We start from the raw sequence: 18,833 nt of genomic DNA on the forward strand, positions 1-18,833 counted from the left end.
ACTCCACGTTTAGCAACTGAACAACTCCTTCAGCCCGATGTAGCAGGGGATGGTGCTCACCGTGGCATCCAACGACGTTGCAACGCACTTTCAAATTGCAACAACTTTTGCCGTGAATATTTAAACACAGCGCGTAGAGTTTATGTTGCTCCACTATTTTCAATCGATCCGTAATGATAAGCTTTTTAAAATCACCACAAAAGCGCAACTTGTGATCTGTCCTCTTACAGGCCCAGCATGGCTTAAGAACTGTTCAATTTTCTTCGTTATTTGGTTCGAAACTATGAACATGAATGAATTCTTTGTTCTTCGGCTTACCTTTTCCAGAAGACTGTGCATCGCACAGGGTGAGCGTCGAGAACTCAGATACCTCCGACACGTCCGACACGATATCGTTCATGAAGTCAGTAAACACACGCAGCGGCGATCCTCTCTTTTCCCGTTTGAAGCGGACCCAATCCAATTTGTAGTTGGGCGGAAGTTTGTCTACCAACTCGTTCACTAACATTGGATTGTTGAGAGGATCTGATAGATGGGCAGCTTCCAGATGATCACAAAGTTGCTTCACCGTGATTCCAAATTGAATAAAGGATTCAAGGCGATCGGCTCTCGGGGCTGGAGCGCTGCGTACCTTCAGCAACAGCATCTTCAGGAGCTTTTCGGGTTTTGGAAGAACTAGCCGGCTTCTAACCGCTTCGAGTGCGCTTCCTTGTAGACTGTCCTGGAGCCGCTTCAAGTTGTCCAAATTTGAGAAACCACACGCCTGCGTTGAATACTCATAGCTGCTAATGAAGATGGGCCACAGCTGCGGTTCACCCTTGAAAATGGGTAGATTCTTGGAGAGGACTTGTCTAGCCGCTATTTGTTCCTTGGACAACGTATTTTGCTTCCTTTCTGACGGTTGTCGATTTTGTGATAGCCGCTGCTTTTTCGATGACTGCTTCTGTTGCTTGCCAGCCAACAGACGAGACAGCACTTCTCGTTCTTTACGAGACAGCTTAAACCTCCCGTGCGCTTCTTCTTCACTCTCCGAATGACACTCGACATCGTCGGATTCGTATTCGCTTGCTTCTTCGGACGAACTGCCATCTTCATCCTTCTCTTCAGCTATCTGCAAACTCGGGACATTTTCACCGAACTTTGTCTGGACGGGCCTGCTACCTGCTTTTCAGTAACGCTATTAACGCTATATTATTCATTAACGGGTACGGATGCCTTCCCACTGGTCTGCTTCTTCAGCCAAAATTTGACTTTCTGCTCGAAGGAAGGTTCAGCTTCTTTCGCGTCTTTTCTGACATCCACAACCACGCGAGCTACAACAGCTTCCGCAACAGCTTTTTTCGCCTCTGCGAATTCATTGAGCATCTCTCTGCGTCTATCTTGATATGCCTTCTCTTCAGCCAATTCTCGTTCCAGCATTTCGCGTTCCTCCTGCAACAAACGATCTTTCATCTCCTATTCTTGCCACAACTTTTTTTCTCGAAATGCCTACTCCTGAAGTCGTCGCTTTTCATTCAGAGCTCTCTCCATTTCCAGCAGCTTTTCCCGGAGTATCACTTCCTCCTCTATGGCCTTTTCTCTGGCACGCTGCTCCTTTTTCAGCTCTTTCAGGGCATCATCTAACGTTCCGCCATTCCCAAATGTAGATCCACTATCGCTTTTCGATTTCCCCGATTCGGCCGATTTTCGGTTACCACTCTTCACGGTTTTTTGCCCTATCGGAACTTGAAGCCTGTTGGCACACTTGCCGCAACTCCAATCCTGGTCCTTCACCGTTTCAGTGACGCCAGCATATGAATAGTGAGCCCATTGCTCACACGAATCGCACTGCACCAAGTGAAACTCCATATCCAATTTCAGGTCTAATCTAAATCTAATTTCATGTAAACTTTCAAGTCCAATTTCAAGTTGAATTTCTGCTCCGATTTCAGGTCCAACAGAAGTCTAATTTCATGCCTAGTTGCAACTAAAATTAGTCCTAATTTAAAGTTCAACCTTTTGTCCAATTTGGTTTGAAATTCGTGATCAATTCCTTGTCGTATTCAATTACAATTTCGTGTCAATTTTGAAATTCAATTTCAAGTCCAACTTCTCTGTCAGCAAAATTCAATTTTCAAGTTCAGCTACAAATGACAATTAAAGTACAGTTTCATGTCCAGTGTCGTGTCCAATTTGATGTTCAGATTTATGTCCAATTTCAAGTACACTTACAATTTCAATTCCAATTTAAGCCAATTCCAATTCAATTTCAAGCCTAATTTCATTCCCAATGTAATGCCTAATTTCAAGACTAAGTTGGAAGCATCACACAGTTGGCAATCGTATCCTTCGGTATCCATCTTTTGAGGTTAAATCACGATAAATTTTTTGATTTTGTTGGGATTCTTTCAACCGTTTAATAAATATCAGCGTATTCCTTCACGACTGATCAAACTGTAAATACAATTTTTATTTTAAATTTAACTTTAGCGTTTTAACTTGTTTTAAACTTACAAATTTAGTCTTCAGATCCGTTTTTATCTTCCTCGTGCAGATTAGATCCAATCTTTCTGATACGGCGATACCACAAATCAGCTGAATTGTACATAATTTTCTAATTAGATTCACTTAGGCTTAGGCTTTCAATTACTTACTAGTATGATATTTTAAGCAAATTATGTACGTCACTAACTCTTACGGCACTAACAATGACTTGCTCGTTGATTTGCTGTAAGTTTATGTCTATTATAGCACTTTTAATTAGGAATGATTAGTTTTACTTACGGAGTTTTTTAACGTAGCGGTAAGATAGGTTAAGTTAGTTCTAAGTCTCAATCTAAGCTTTACTTCTTACTCGATAAATAGATCATTTTTATATTAATAATTCAATTTGCTGTTCAACTCAACAGCGCACTATGGGCAAAAACGAGAGAAAAAAGGCAGGCTTATAAAATATAGGTGATCTTATGTAAAATTTTCCGGAGAATCGCGTGGTTTCCACCCCTTTCCTGTTTGTCGTCGGAAAGTGCCCCATTTTGCACATTTTCCCATATTTTTAACATTTTTCACTCTTGTTGCATTGTTCCAAGCAAGGTTTTGAGAAAACAAACCGGAAAAATCTACTAATTTTGTGTAAAAAAGTCCGCAGAATCGAATAGGGTTTATCTCATTTATTTTAGAGCACATTAATTTTTTTGGTTGAATTCCCTTTTGGTATGGTTGGTTTGATAACGGGAGCTCAACCAAAAAAAAAGTGCTCTAAGCTAAATGAGATAAACCCTATTCGATTCTGCGGACTATTTTACACAAAATTATTAGGTTTTTAACTTTTGTTTTCTCAAAGCCTTGCTTGGAACAGTCCAGTAAGGGTGAAAAATATTAAAAATAGGGGAAAATGAGCAAAATAGGGCACTTCCCGATGATAAACAGAAAAGGGGTCGGCACCACGCGATTCCCCGGAAAATTTTACTTAGGATAACGTATATTTTATCAGCCTGCAGGCCGTGTCTTAATTGCATATGTTTTTTCTATCGTTTTTGCCCATAGTGCAGCGGTTTGTTTACTTTCGATCTTCCTACGTGTTGCAATATGCAGTGAAACACACATCAACACAAGTTGTGTTGCCAAAAACAGTGAACTGTTCGCTTTTCGATTTTCTGCGTGCTCGGCGATTTTCATCGCAACACTGTCCAGTCAAGCAGTCCAGTCGAGCAGTCGAATCGAACAGTCCAGTCCAGCAGTTCAATCGTGCAGTTAAGTCGAGCAGTCGGGTCGAGTAGTAAGTCAAGCAAATGTGTCAAGCAGTCGAGCTGTTCAGTCAAGCAGTCAAATCGATCTGTATACAATCAAGCAGTTGAGTCGAGCAGTCTAATCGACCAGTCCAGTCGAGCAGTCTAGTCAATCAGTTGAGCAATCGTGCAGTCCAGCAGTCGACCAGTGAGGTGACTGAAAATACAACCCATTGCTACACAAGCCTGGCGTCCTGTCAGGGACCTGTTTTTAGTTACCGATAAGCCTCTTATGACGTGCTGTCAGAGACCTGGTTTTCGGTACAGACATAAGCTTCTTATATAAACAGAAGATAGATATGCTCACATTTGTCATTTCATTGGAAGAGTAGTAAATGCGAGTAACCCCCGGGTAAAAGTGAATAATTGAAAAACAAATAAAAAATTGGAAGATTGATGACCAAAGAGTGTATTGTGTTGTGGTAAGGATGTGCTACTGATAAAAAGAGATCGAAGTGGTAAAATCATGAGCAACATGTCAAAAGGTCTAATATGCAAATGAGAGATTCTCTTCTTGTTCCTACGATTTTACGTAACGATTAGCTAGCTAATAACGCCAGCAATCGTTTCAGGTAACGCACATACCTTAAAATGCATTCGCTTCGCCGTGATAGGTGTGAGAGAGGAGACACGAAAGGAATCTCCCATTTGCACATAGGACCTTTTGACATGTTGCTCGAGAAATGTCTTCAAAGTGAGCAAAGGATTCGTAATAAACAGGACAGCAGTAGTTTTGTTCTTGATTTTGTGTAATTATTTCCAAATTCACATTTTGGCCAGAGAAATTAGGCTGTTTTCTCCTTGTTTGGTTTGATCTATCTCTACTCTATACATCAGGGCTCAAATTGGTGCGATTTGAATTTACAAATCCAATACATTCTATGATCTTTTTGCGCAATGATTCGAAAAACAACAACTAAAGGCTGTTTCTTGCTGCTACTGGGATGTAAATAGCGAGTTTGAAAGACTTAGATACCCAGTGATTGATATCTTTCCATTCTCCTCCGCTGGGTTTACGATAAAACGTTTATTTTTTGCTTTGTTGAAAGGCAGAAGAAGAAGTTAGTTCACTTATGTGCTTTAAATACTCACATTTTTCTTTCAGGCTATCGGATTCCGTTGATTATTAACATGTTGATCGTTGATCGTTAATTAACATGTAGCTCTCTGATATTTATGGAATGATCTGCTTAATCTCGGAAAACTTAACTACACAGCAATTCATTCCTCTTCGTCAGCTTCCGGCGTAGTCGACTCTTCCTCTACGCTGCAGTCTACATTCTCCGCCACATCGCATCGCTGCAGTTCTTCGCTGAAGTACTGCCCGGACGGACAGTACGAGGGATACCCGTAACCGTTCAAACACTCGTAATAGGCCGCACAGTTGAACGGATTCCTAACCAGTGTACCGTCCTCAACACCGTAGCATGGACCCGGAGCGGGGCTGGGCCCTACATCGTCAGCACATTCGGCTTCGTCGGCCGGTACGCACTGTAGCTGGTTTCGATCAAAAAGCATATCTTCCGGACAGGGCGACCGGAATCCTGCATTGTTGATGCAAATGTAGAACCAGGCACAATCCGTTGGATTGGCAACTTTAGTTCCGTCTGGTATCCCGGAGCATATGTTTTCGGTAGGGGGCACGGTGGGGTTCAATCCGTGAGGACATTCGGCTTCCAACGGTGAGACACAGCTTTGCGAAAAGTCATCGAACCAAAGTCCAAACGGACAAATCTGTGCGAAGCCAACCTCATCGATGCATACGTAGAATTGATTGCAGAAGTCAGGATTCAGGACCTGGCGACCGTTTTCCAGTCCGATGCAGATACCTTCAGTCGGTGGGACGTCCGGTGGACGAGTCTCTCCATCGCAGTCTACAACGTCAACGCTCTGACAGGATTGTGACGCTTCCGAAAACCATAAATGGCTACCGCAAATCAGTGGATAGGAAATTCCATCGACACATTGGTAGTATCGATAGCAGTAAACGTCGTTGGAGAGGTACGATAGGTCTGGCACTCCGTAGCATCGTTCTTCCGGTGTTGGTGCTGCAGTCGAAGCTCCCAGCGGGCAGTAGACTGAAGCGGGAAAGTTGCACGTTTCCCGGTAGTCATCGAACCATAAACCATCCGGGCAGATCTGCGGGAAAGCTTCTTCCCCCACGCAAAGATAGTACCTATCGAATTGATCGTTTAATTAGTTCTGTGAGAATGAAACTAAACCAGAGAGATACTTACTGATTGCAGAAGCTCCAGTTTCTTTCGAAACTTCCGTCGGGAACCCCCGCACAAATTTCTGGAGTTGGAATGATTGGTCCGGGATTTCCCGGACGTAGTTCGCACTGGACGTTTTGCATTAAATCACACGTTTGACGTTCTGCATCGAACCAAAGTCCGACTCGACAAATCATTGGATAAGAGATTCCCTCTATACACTGGAAGAACCGGTAGCAATAGTAATCATTTCTAACGCTGCCATAATCGGGTATGTCTAAGCAGCGTTCGTATGGTGATGGTGTGGTTACTACCGGAGCTAGTGGACAGTATGTAAAGGAAGGTGACGAACAAATCTGGTGAAATTCGTCGAACCATAGCGAATCGGGACACACCAGAGCATAACCGATCTCATCTACGCAGACATAGAACTGATTGCACGCTCGTGGACTGGAAACCTGCCGTCCGTTGGCTCGACCGGAGCAAATTCCCGGAGTCGGTGGAACAACCGGCGGATTTGGATTGACAATGCAAAAGACTTCCTGGGAGTCGGCGCAGATTTGCCGCTCTCGGTCGAACCACAAATTACCGGCGCAATGCATCGGGAATGGTGCTCCATCGATACACTGGAAGAAACGGTAGCAGTAGTTCGGACTAGGAACGTACGTGTAGTTTGGGATACCGTCGCACAATGCCCACGGATGGGGTGCGGTTGTAGTCGTCGTGGGAGGTCCCAAGTCGCAGCTGGTTTCTGTCGGCGGCGAACAGGTTTGTTCGGCTTCATTGAACCAAAGTCCGTAGGCGCAAATCTGTGGGAATGCTACTCCGTCGACGCAGGTGTAGAACTGATTGCAGGCTCGTCGATTCGGGACCTGAACGGAGTTGGCTACTCCGGTGCACACACCCTGCGTCGGAGGTGGGCGTGTTTGTTCCTCTTCGATTGGGCATGTGACTAGCGTGGCGTTTCGGCAGCTTTGCTGCCGTTCATCGAACCACTGTTCGTTGGGACAGATCATTGGGAAAGGTGAACCACTCACACACTTGTAGTACCGGTAGCAGGAATCTGGGTCGCGTAGGTAAGCGTTCTCCGGAATTCCACGACACATGGCGTACGGATCTTCGCTGATCGGTGGACGTTCGGGTGCCAGATGGCACTGGGCGCGCCCTGCAAGCGAACATGTTTGCTGCTCAACATCGAACCACAACCCGAGAGGACAAATGATCGGCCATCCGACTTCGTGAACACAGAGGAAATATTCATTGCAGAAGGTATGGTGAGGTACTAGTAGGCCATCTTCGATGTTTTCGCACGATCCGGAGTAGTCTGGCGGTCGAACGTCGGGTGGCTGGATGCCGTCACATTCAATGTATTCCGAACGATCGCATGTCTGACGTTCCTGGTCAAACCACAGTCCGTCGTGACATACGAGAGGATATGGAGTTCCACCGATGCACTGCACGTAACGATAGCAGTAGTCTTCGTCGCGGACGAATCGATATTCAAAGACGTTTTCACACACTGCAAACGGATCGGGTGCAGGCGTTGCTGGTCCGTGCGGGCAGTTTACGTTCGCTGGATTGCTGCATATTTGATTAAGCTCGTCGAACCATAAGCCTACGGGACATATTGTTGGAACTCCGACTTGGCCGGCACATAGGTAGTACTGGTTGCAATGTAAGGGATGCTGAACGAGGACACCGTCAGCCACATTCGTGCAGATGCCTGGAGTTGGAGTAGTTGGTGGTGAAGAATCATCAAGATCGCACTCAAATGTACCCGGTTCGACACAGATCTGAGCTTCCACTGAAAACCAGAGACCGTCTCTACAGGTGATTGGGAACGGAGCACCCTCTCGGCATTGAAAGTAGCTGTAGCAAAATTCGTCGCCTGCAACGTAGGCCAAGTTTGGAACGCCATCACAGCGGCTGAAAGGAGTTGTTGTAGTCTTTGGGGGCATCGGTGGTCCCAGTGGACAATCGACAAACCCTGGTTCGCGACACGTTTGACCAGCTGCATCGAACCACAATCCCGCAGCGCATAGTTTTGACCAACCTAGCTGATTAACGCAAATGTAGTATCTATTGCATACCGTAGGGTCCGGCGTCAGATAATTGTTTGGCGTAAATTCGCATACACCCATTACTGGACTTTCATCCGGTTCGAACGGTTCCATGTCACATTCTACATCTACTTCCGATGTACACTCGCCTTTACCGGGTTCAAAAAATTCACCAGTAGGGCAAAGCATGGGGTAAGCAAATCCATGGATACACCTGTAGTAGCGATTGCAGTATTTGTCACTAGGGACAGAAACAAAATTTTCCACGTCTCGGCATCTGGAAGCTCCCACTGGACCATGCGGACAGTCCACATCTGACGCGTTGACACACAGTTGCTGCTCTGGATCAAACCACAATCCCAGCGCACAAACCACAGCCGTCCCCTGCTCTCCGATGCAGATAAAGTACGTATTGCAAAAGTCCGGATGAATCACCAGATGATTGTTCTCCACGTTTTCACAGATTCCTGGCACTGGTGCAGGCGTAGTGGGTTCTTCCACATCGCAGGTCACCAGCTCCGGACTACGACAGCTTTGCGTTTCTTCATCGAACCACAAATCACCGCTGCAGCGCATCAAATAGGCATCGCCACTGATGCATATAAAGTACCGGTAGCAGAACTCCTCATGCCGAACGAGGCTAAAGTTTGCCCGGTCTTCACACAGATCATCCTGTCCGGAAACTGCCGCTCCAAGCACTACCAACACCAGACCAACTATGGTCCATGTAACTGTGCACAGAAAGAAGAAGCACAAAACTCAGAACAAATCATAGTAGGCAGACGTGTTTTACTTACCGTTCATTTCTCGCTGCGCGATTAAAAACCCAAAAACCGAAACTGACCGTTACCTAATCGAAATTTGGTCTTAAATAGCCGACTAATGGCCTACAATTCCGCCGGAAGATGATATAAAACAATCAAACCAATGGGAAGATAAGCGACCCATCGTAAAATTCACCGTCTGGATGCACCGAATTCCGCCAAAATAAAGGTGTTTGCAAGTGATATGACCGAGTAAAAACGAATTAATCTGATTATCCAATGGCTCGAAGTCGGCACCGGAGAGATTGTGGAAGGACTTGCCCACCGTATCTGATGACGTAATAATTACCGATCGAACGCAGTCAATCATAAAGACCAAACTCGGTATCTTTATGGCGTACGTCGTAACGATACCGATTGGCCATTTTCCATTGCAAGCTTCCGATAATCCCACACACGTGCTGGAAGACTTTGCGCTGAATTTGCAATCAAATCATTATTGATTGGTGGGACCTCTTCTAGTGCTGCAGGTCCATCCAAATTTCCCCCCGGTCAGCCGAATCTGCTCGGCTGAACCGACCGACCGTCGTCGCCGTGTGGACTAATCTCACTTTATCGCTGGATGGACTCTCCAACGACGACGTCGTCGTCGTCGTTGCGTGTGGGGCGGCCGGTTCCGCACAAACATTTCGTAGGTAGTACGTACGGAAGCTAACTAATTACAAACTTTCGCTATTAAATTATCCCAGGGTTTTATACTACAACCGTGAAAGCCCGAGCGAGAACACGGTCGTTGCCCTGCTGTCGAATTATGGGTGCGGCGAGTGCGTAATTATCTGGAAAATGGGCATGGAATTGGTACGCACAATGTGTGTGTGCTTAGATTCTAATGTTACTCTAATTCGATGTTCGTTCCGGTGCCGACCGAAGTAGGTGGCAAAGGATATTTCGAATTGGTACGGGTTGCCGAAGGATTAGATTGGTGTGGCGTCCGGCAAGGTGATAGGTTTGTTCTTCCCCATCTGGCTGATTTCGTATGCGATCGCATGAATTCGATACGACGTTGGAATTAGTTCAAATATTAAAGAAGCATACGTGAGGATCAGTTTGCTGTGTGGGAGTTTTTCTTGTAACGATTCAATCGGATTGCTCTAGTCTTTGAATGTAAAAATATATTTTTTTCATAGGCCAGCTAAATGAAATACTCAACAAATATTCCAAACGTCTGTTCATACACTTGAGCCGGAAATCATTTTAGTTTTCCAATTAGCCAACATTGTAGCACACAGGAGTTAATGACTTCTTGTGGCATCGCTTCCAGTAATTTATATGATTTATTATATTTTCAGCACAAAAGGTACCGGTAATTCGTTTTTCAAAAATCACAGAAAAAGTAAAGCCTTTTGCTTTTGGAAACAGACCTTTGGCGTTTTAGTAACCAGCTGGGTTACTGCTACGATGCTGCTGACTTTTTTATAGCCTCTCCCAGTTGAGATTCGAACGTGCATCGATGCGTTATCGGCGGTGACCAGACATCCCAAATATACGAACTTATTAACCACTTCCAGTTCATCGTCATCAACAGTCACTGTAAGTGGGAGGCAAACTTTGCATTCTATGAATCCTCTTTCTACCATATATTTGGTTTTCGTCTCAGTGATTTGTAACCCAATCTTCCTTGCCTCCGTTTTAAGTCTGGCGTAGATTACCTACCCCGTCCCAAGGTTTCTAATAATGATGTCGAAGTCGTCTGTGAAGGCTGGGGGTTGGCTGCTCTTGCTGAAGATCGTCCCTCTCGCATCGACGCTCGCTCTCCGGATCACTTTGTCTGATTATGATGGTGCATTATCTGCCATAGCTGTTCGCGCTCGATTGTACCGTATGCTGCCCTGAAATTCACGAACATATGATGCCTGTGCACGTTGTACTCCCGACATTTCTAGAGGATATGTCGAAAAATAATAAATCTATCCGTAGTAGCACGGGCCGCCATAAAGTCCGCCTGATACTGCCTGATAATTACAGCAATCTAGCCGATCGCCCTTTTTTGTAGATGGGACAAACCACACCTTTCATCCGCTCCTCCGGTAGTTTCTCCTCTTCCTAAATCCTTGAAATTATCCAATAAAGTATCGTTGCTAGCGGTTCTTGGCCTTGCGGTACACCTAATAAATAAGTCATTAAGTAGACATCAACATAGTCGACATAGTCCCAATGATGGATGAGTAACTCAATCTAATAACAATCACAGTCAAGAAATTTCAAACACTTACAGTTTTCTTAGTCGTCATTTAGGGAAAAAAAACTGTATATTTATATATTTCCCATAAATGGAAGACAGTCACATCTGCAAAAACGTGCAACTTCTAAAAACGTTTTTGAAACCGCGATAATTTTTTTTTAATATTGGATCGATTTTGGAAACAAATCGTCCAAATCGTCATACAATCACTTGATGTACATAACAGAATTCTTTTACAAGCAATTTGTTCACAAGTACCTAACTTAAAATTAGATCCAAAACTTAGAAAAACTGTCGAAGTTACTGATATGCGTTTATTTGTGCTAGAATAAGCAAGAATAAACGCATAACAGTCACAGCATGCCTTGATCCTTGCGTTGCCGTTGCTTGGCAGTATTTTCAAGACCTCGTGTTGTTGTTGTTGTGATAATTCACGTGCTCGTTCAATTTAATTGTTCAAAATGTCCGTTTTGACTCAAATCTCTTCCTGGCCTTTTTTTCCTTTTATTTGTAACTAACTGACCCGACAAACTTCGTATTGCCACAAATTAAACTGTGTTGTACATAAATCGTGAATCTCGGATGGCCTTTGTTACAATATCGAGTTTTGCAAGTTTCTGTGGAGTTCACGGGTGTTTTAACATACAAATTTCCCTCACAGTAAAGTAGAAAACAACTCCCGCAATTGCTTAGCCTGATAAAATAAAGCGGATAGCATTTAAATATTCGCCATCATTATAAACCATTTCGCTGAATACCATTTTGCGGAACACCAATTCGCGAAAAACCTTACACGGGATGTACCATTGCACGGAATATATTTTCGTAGAAAGTACCATTTCGCAGGGTTGACCCAACTGAAGGAAAGTAATAGAGGTCAGTAGATCTAGGAAAATAAATAAACCTAGATAGAGGTGATCTCTACGGGGGGCTGCCCCCCGCGGTGGCCGGCGCTTCCGATGGCAGGTCGCCGGCAACACTCGAGGCCAGTGACCGTCTCGCGCTGAATTATCTAATGTTACTATTGATAGTTTTTGGTGGTTTGTTATTGATTAATGTTTTATGAAAGAGTCTAAAATTTCTCGAGTTTGATTAGTTTTTGATTTACGCAAAAAGTTCCGTTTTATTTGTATGATAGTCCTTATCCCCCTACCACAGGGGTGAGGGGTCTCAAACCATCATTAAAAAAATTCCTACCTCCAAAACCTCCCACATGCCAAATTTGGTTCCATTTGCTTGATTAGTTCTGGAGTTATGAGGAAATTTGTGTTTCATTTGTATGGGAGACCCCCCCCCCTCTTAGTGGGGGGAGGGTTCTCTAACCATCATAAGAACCTTCCGTGGCCCCAAAAACCCCTACATGCAAATTTTCACGCCGATCGGTTCAGTAGTTTTCGATTTTATAAGGAACATTCGGGCAGACAGACAGAAATCCATTTTTATAGTTATAGATTTGTTGTTTTGAGTTTATAGTGGGATCGCATGATGGGGTTTGTCCGACTCAAAAGCTGGTCGCCGCCCTGTGTGTCCGGAACACTCTCAAAACGTGTCCGAGTATGACCAATGTGATCCTGGACACTATATATGACAACAAATGAACTAGTTTTGCAATTTCGAGTACCGACTTAGAGATGTCACAAGTTGTATTTTAGTTAAATTCAGAAACTGATCCCCGTAGAGGAATCCGGAACATTCACGGACATGTTTAGATGTGGCCAATGGCGTCTTGAAAACTTTATACGACTACCAATAGTCTAGATTTGCAAATCCGTGTGCTTATAGGTATCACATGATGGGTTTGTTGTGATTCAAGGTGCTTCTATGTTCATGTTCCATATATTCCGGAACTTGTTTCGACTATAACTTCGGAACCGTACATCCGATTCAAATTCTCTTCAATAGTATTCCTCTAGGCCATAAAATCTTCCGTTTGGTAGTTGTTGCAGTCGAATCGGTCCAGACATTTGCAAAAAACAGATGCCTATTGATATATTTTTACTACTGTGACTGTTATGCGATTATTTGTAATATGGGACTGACAAAATTTGATATTTTTTTCAACATTTTGGGAACAAAGATAATTTTTTTGTTTGAAATATTGAAAGAATAGTTAATTTAAAGATGATTCCAAGGTTTATCTCAAAAGTGGTGAAAAGTCAGATGGGACTGTTATGCATTTATGGGACATAGAAAAGTTCCAACGGATCGTTTGACGTGACAAATTAAAATCAAATGCGTTTGCAACCCGATTGAAAACTCGCTGTAGACCTGTCAATGAGCTCCGTTTCGTCCGTAGTAGGTACGTTGCAAGGAACGTATCGACAGCAAACAGAGCTCTTGCGATTTTCCTTCATATCTGTAGTGTCTCCAAGTGTATTAATCGACATCGACTTTCATAACTCGGCAACTGGACCTGATTTCGCCATGGTAGACGACGGAGAGCAAAGCGTAAGAAGCGGCGCTGAACTGATTCATTCCATTGCATCCCGTTTTGGTAATATGGATGCCAGACAACGGAACCGCACTAAAGAGTCGAACGGACGAGTAAAATGCATAGCATAGTGCCTTGAGGAAATATATGTCAGTGAAGCTCTTAGCGATGCGAAATCCTAATGTTCTGGATGCCTTGTCTATAGGAAATGTGCCGTTTAAATCTAAAATAACGAGATCCTTTTACCTGGTCGACACGTTGGATTTCTGTACCACGTAGCTTGTAGTTAAAAATGACGGGTTCTCCAATACCGGCCAAGGAAATAATGGAACACTTCTCAGGATTAACGAGCATGCAGTTCAGATTGCACCAATTCGTAAAAGTCTCAAGCTCTTCATATCGTTGGCGAAGGATAAACGAGGACCTTTGAATACTTAGTTGACATTATTGAAGTACAATAGGAAGATTAACGGTCCCAAATGACTACCTTGTGGGATTCCAGATGAGGCTGGAAACGCATTTGATTGAAAACCCGCAACTGTCCCAATCAGTTTACGACCTACGAGGTACGAACTGGACCAACGCAATAATATGCCACTGATACCGAGTCTTTCAAATTTAGCAATCGTAATGGCATGATTGGCATGTTTGTCAAACATCCCAGACAAATCAGTATAGATGACATCCGTTTGAGCACTTTATAAAATGAACTTTTCACCAAATTGCTGACTGGGATTCAAAAAAAACGGTTTTTGTCCGTGGATGACAGCTGACCTGTGGGAACTCATTCGACTTAAAGACAAACTATTGAAGCGGAGTAGACGAAATCCCGAGGATTTTCAAGTCGATTCAAGTCGATTATTAACACACGTGTCAATTTTGTTACGTAAACGGAAGGCACAATGCAAACGAAATTATTTTGAAAATCTATTAGCAGGCAGTAGTCAGAAAGATGCATGGAGAATTGTGAATAGTGCGTTAGGAAAGGGACAAGAGCGCAAGCAAATTACATCAATTCATAATGGTGAGACCAAAATCACTGACATGGTGCAAATTTGCTCGTCCTTTAATAACCTCTTCTGTAGCATCGGGAGCAATTTGGCCTCCGCTATACACAGAAACCGAGACACCCATCTAAGGTTGGACTGCAAACCCACAACAAACTTCTATGTTTCTAAATCCAGCTACCATTAATGAAATCATCATTCTGATAAACAATTTGGAATCCAAGAAGTCACCTGGTCCTGACAGTATACCTCCCAACTTTGTAAAAGATCATCATAGCATATTCGCACCGTTATTAACCGATGTTTTTAATGAAATAATTTTGATTGGACAGTTTCTGTTGGGGAAGAATAAATGCTTAATGCGAGAAATGTAGATTCAGGCAAACTGAAAATTCTTGATATTAGGCCAAAAATATAGACTTAGCGAAGGTGAGAGTCGAACTCACAGCTCCCAATCTCCAGTTGAGCGTGTTGTTTAACCAATTACACCACTAAGCCGTCTATACTCTGTGGTCTTATATCAAGGTTTTGTTATGACGCTTGCCTGATTGCATTTATTCTTCCCCAACAGAAAAGTAAAAAAGCCGACTGCTATACGTCGTTGAAAAGAAAAGAAAAATGTATCCAGAATGTTTGAAAGTTGCTCGTGTGGTCCCAATTTTCAAATCCGGTGATCCGAAAGACCTGAACAATTACCGTCCAGTCTCTTGCTTATCTGTGCTCGACAAGATTATTGGAAAATTGCTTGTAAAGAGAATAAACGATAATGTGGATCATTACAGATTGCTATACGCTCATCAGTACGGGTTTCGCGAAGGCTCTAGTACGCTCAGTGCCACTTGTGATCTTGTGGAGGACATATATGATTCGTTAGATAACAGGAATATAGCTGGCACTTTGTTCATTGACCTTAAAAAAGCCTTCGCCACAATAGACCATATCCTATAAAAATTAGAACTTATTGGAATACGAGGGATAGCAAAAGCGTCACTAAACAGTTACCTCAATAACCGCTAACAGTATGTTTCAATTGGCGAACATTGAAGTGAACTGCGTCAGATACCTACTGGAGTTCCACAAGGCAGTAACTTAGGGTCTGTATTGTTCTTGCTGTTCATAAATGACATCTCCAACCTGCCGCTCAAAGGAAAACTGCGTCTTTTTGCTGATGACAACTGTGTCTGTGTCCTACCAAGGATCCTCTATTGACGCAATACAGGAGCAAATCAGGCACGATCTTCTCCTGCTACGAGGTTTCTTCAGTGCAAATTTGTTTTCGATGAACCTAGGAAAAACGAAATACATGCTGTTTCACTCTGCGTACCGACGATTACCGCCCCGTGCAATTTTGGAGATTCATGGTGAAGTTATAGAGGAAGTAGCTGAGTATACTTTTTTGGGACTAACCTTGGACTCAACGTTAAGCTGGTCAGCACACATCAACCAACTCAAAAGTATTCCAAGTAACTGGTTAACCAAATTGTACATCGCACTAATCCATTCAAGACTTCAGTACCTAATAGCAATTTGGGTCAAGCAAACAAAACCAGATTGAAGGAGCTACAAGTCATACAAAATCGCTGCCTCAAAATAGTTTTCAAAAAACCGTACCTGCTTCCCACTGAGTCGCTCTACACGGACCCCAGTGACCCGATCCTGCCGATAAGAGCTATGCATGAGATGCAGCTCATTACTTTCATGCACCAACTACTATCAACGACAACAACCCATCACAACTTGATAATCAGCAGAATCCACAGTGAACGTGCCCCAAGACAAGTCGGAAACCTTGCCCTCACAAGATGTAGAACCCAAGTTGGAAAAAAGAGGTTTACGTATGCCGCCAGTAAACACTACAATGCTCTGCCAAATACTATCAAAACCAGCAGAAGTTTAAAAAACTTCAAACTTTTAATGAAACAAACCTTCAAACAATAAATCCGTCGATTCCTCACCTAATTACATCGATGCGCTTTATTTCTTCTGCTCTTTCCATTGTCTCCTAGGTCCAACACCCGCCACCCACCACCAACAAACGCCACCCATCGATCATCGCAGCCCATCACCGTCATACCGTAATTATGTATAAAAATCCAGTGTGAAACTTACAAATGTTATTATCTCAGCACACTTCCTTAAAAGAGCTTCGCTCACTGGAAGGTGTCTCAGTTATTGTAATAATGTTTATAAAGTGAAAAGGGTTTTTATGCCTATTGAAGAAGTTGCTCGAAAGGTACAACACTTCAACAGGCTTTTCCCTGGAAAATATAGAAATAAACATTGAAATAAACAATGAATAAACAAAAAAATACCAGCAAATGTCCTTTTGCAGCTCTTGCAGCTCTACCATGCTGCATCAAATCCCTGACGGTACCAATATCTGGACACCTTCTCTAATTTATCCTCAATAAACAATAATATATACAATTTATGAGGTGTAGCTATATGGATTACTTTGCAAATATATCTAGGATCCTTTCAACATAATCGGTGGTTAAGTAGGCTGCGCGAAATAACTTTAATAAATCCAAAAGTAACGTTGGTGTCAAACAGTGCCTTTTTCTGCGAGTTTTTTCAGATTACTAAAAAGTAGTGCTTTCGCGTTTTAAGGTTTTGGGAACTTATTATTACGAAGAAACCAAATTGTTAGGCTTTGCATCAACAAAGAAGGGTAGTTTTAATTAATCGAGACGGTGTCATTGATTAAAGTGGTGAAATAAAGTGTATTTTTATAAATAATTACGCTGTCCGGACTTAAAACCATGTTTTTAAATCCGGACATGTATGATGGTAACTACCTTATGTTTTTCTTAGAAAATGAAAGGACACGTTGAACCAGGTAGAAGGTGTGGTAAGAGAAAGAGTCTCGATCCACGGAACCGTCAAAATTTTTGGAAATCCAATATACTTTAAGGCATTTAATGTAGATATACTTAATCATTTTCGTTCTCTGATTATGTAAGGGTCAGTGTAGCACTTGACTAAAATCGTACCATTAATGACACCAAAGTGGCATTAAAAGTAAAAAAATGTATAAAGTTATGATTTTTAATACTACATTTTAGAAGTGATTAGTTGTTTACTTATAGGTATACATTTCTTAGACAAAACATGACAAAGTTTTGCCTGTCCGGAAAATGATTCAAAAGTGTCCGAATATTGATGCACTAAGATGTGAGGTGTCCGGATTTATGAACAAGACAAGCCAGTTTATTTCTCTTATTTTAATGTATTTTATTGAGTTTTCGTTGTAAAATTGACGTGTTATTGCAAATTTAAGCTTTACATTTGATTATAGTACAAAGCAGTTACTAGAATCACAGTGACTCTGTGCTAGAATGTTGCGAAATTATTGTTTACGGAGCATATTAAACATATGACCTGCTTAAGTGTCCGGATATTGATGCAGCATGGTATATCAATCATAGAAAATCAAACACTTTGTAAGTATATTTCATTGAATCTCAAAATGACATGTGATCGAAATAAAACCATAAAGTAGGCCGACCAGATGTCCCAGATTTTGATAACTTGTCCCGGATGGCCAAGCGTCCCGTTTGTCGTGCCAGTTGCATGTTGAGACACTATAGGTGAGAGAGATTTTTTACTAGAAATTCCGAAGAGTTTTCCAAGACAACCGTACTCACGAAAAAATATTGAAAAAGGACATTCAGTTGAGAAAATTAAGTAATTTCGTTGTTCTAAGCGAATCTGCTCTGTTCTACAAAACCAATTTTTCAAATTAGCAAATGTTCCGCAAACATTTAGAAAAAAAATCTGATCACTTTACCATAAACATAAAAGGAAACATTGTCAAAAGTACCAGCAAAACTATGAACAAGCTATGAAACCTAAACCACCATCAGTAGTGCCTGTCAGCTGAATTAACCAAACATCTAACTCTTTCTTCTCGCCTCTCGTAAAGCCGGAAAATTACTGTCTTGTTTCCTACCGTTATGACTATGTGACACAAACATCCGACGATCGCCGCGTGCTTGCGTTTGCGGACAGAGGGATTGGGGCGAACCTCGCACGGCACGGTGAACAAAAACAATGGTCCACCGCCCATTTGCTGTGGAAACTTTCCCTGCACACACACACACACACACACACACACCAAGCGGACAGGATGAGTCTGGTTAAAGTTTCTTTCAAGCTTAGACGTTCTCCGAGACAGTAGAAATAAAATTTACCTTCGGTTCGTTGGGATACAACAGAGAAAAAACCTTGAAACATAGTTTCTTCGCGACTTTTTCACAAAAAGCTGAAGTGCATGTGTTCACTCTAGCATACTTCGAAGTAGGATACATGAGGGGAAAAGAAATTGCCCTATGTTTCTCTAGTAACGC

At 42.6% G+C, this 18,833-nt stretch overlaps 1 protein-coding gene across 1 annotated transcript; it reads right to left on the reverse strand.

Moving 5' to 3' along the window:
• Nucleotides 1-4,988: 4,988 nt before the first annotated feature.
• Nucleotides 4,989-8,844, reverse strand: LOC128739258 (uncharacterized). The gene is made up of 3 exons (XM_053834735.1): nucleotides 8,838-8,844; nucleotides 6,005-8,771; nucleotides 4,989-5,943 (listed from the first exon to the last, which is right to left on the reverse strand). The coding sequence occupies exons 1-3, from the start codon at nucleotides 8,842-8,844 to the stop codon at nucleotides 4,989-4,991; spliced, it is 3,729 nt and encodes a 1,242-aa protein (XP_053690710.1).
• Nucleotides 8,845-18,833: the final 9,989 nt, after the last annotated feature.

Source organism: Sabethes cyaneus, chromosome 3 (assembly GCF_943734655.1).
Source record: "Sabethes cyaneus chromosome 3, idSabCyanKW18_F2, whole genome shotgun sequence".
Classification (NCBI taxonomy): Eukaryota; Metazoa; Arthropoda; class Insecta; order Diptera; family Culicidae; genus Sabethes; species Sabethes cyaneus.

Bases quoted from the DNA above. Each gene is read 5' to 3' on its own strand.
- LOC128739258 (XM_053834735.1), bottom strand. The intron at 5,944-6,004 runs GTAAGTATCTCT...TCAATTCGATAG, and splicing joins AACTGGAGCTTCTGCAATCA to GTACTATCTTTGCGTGGGGG.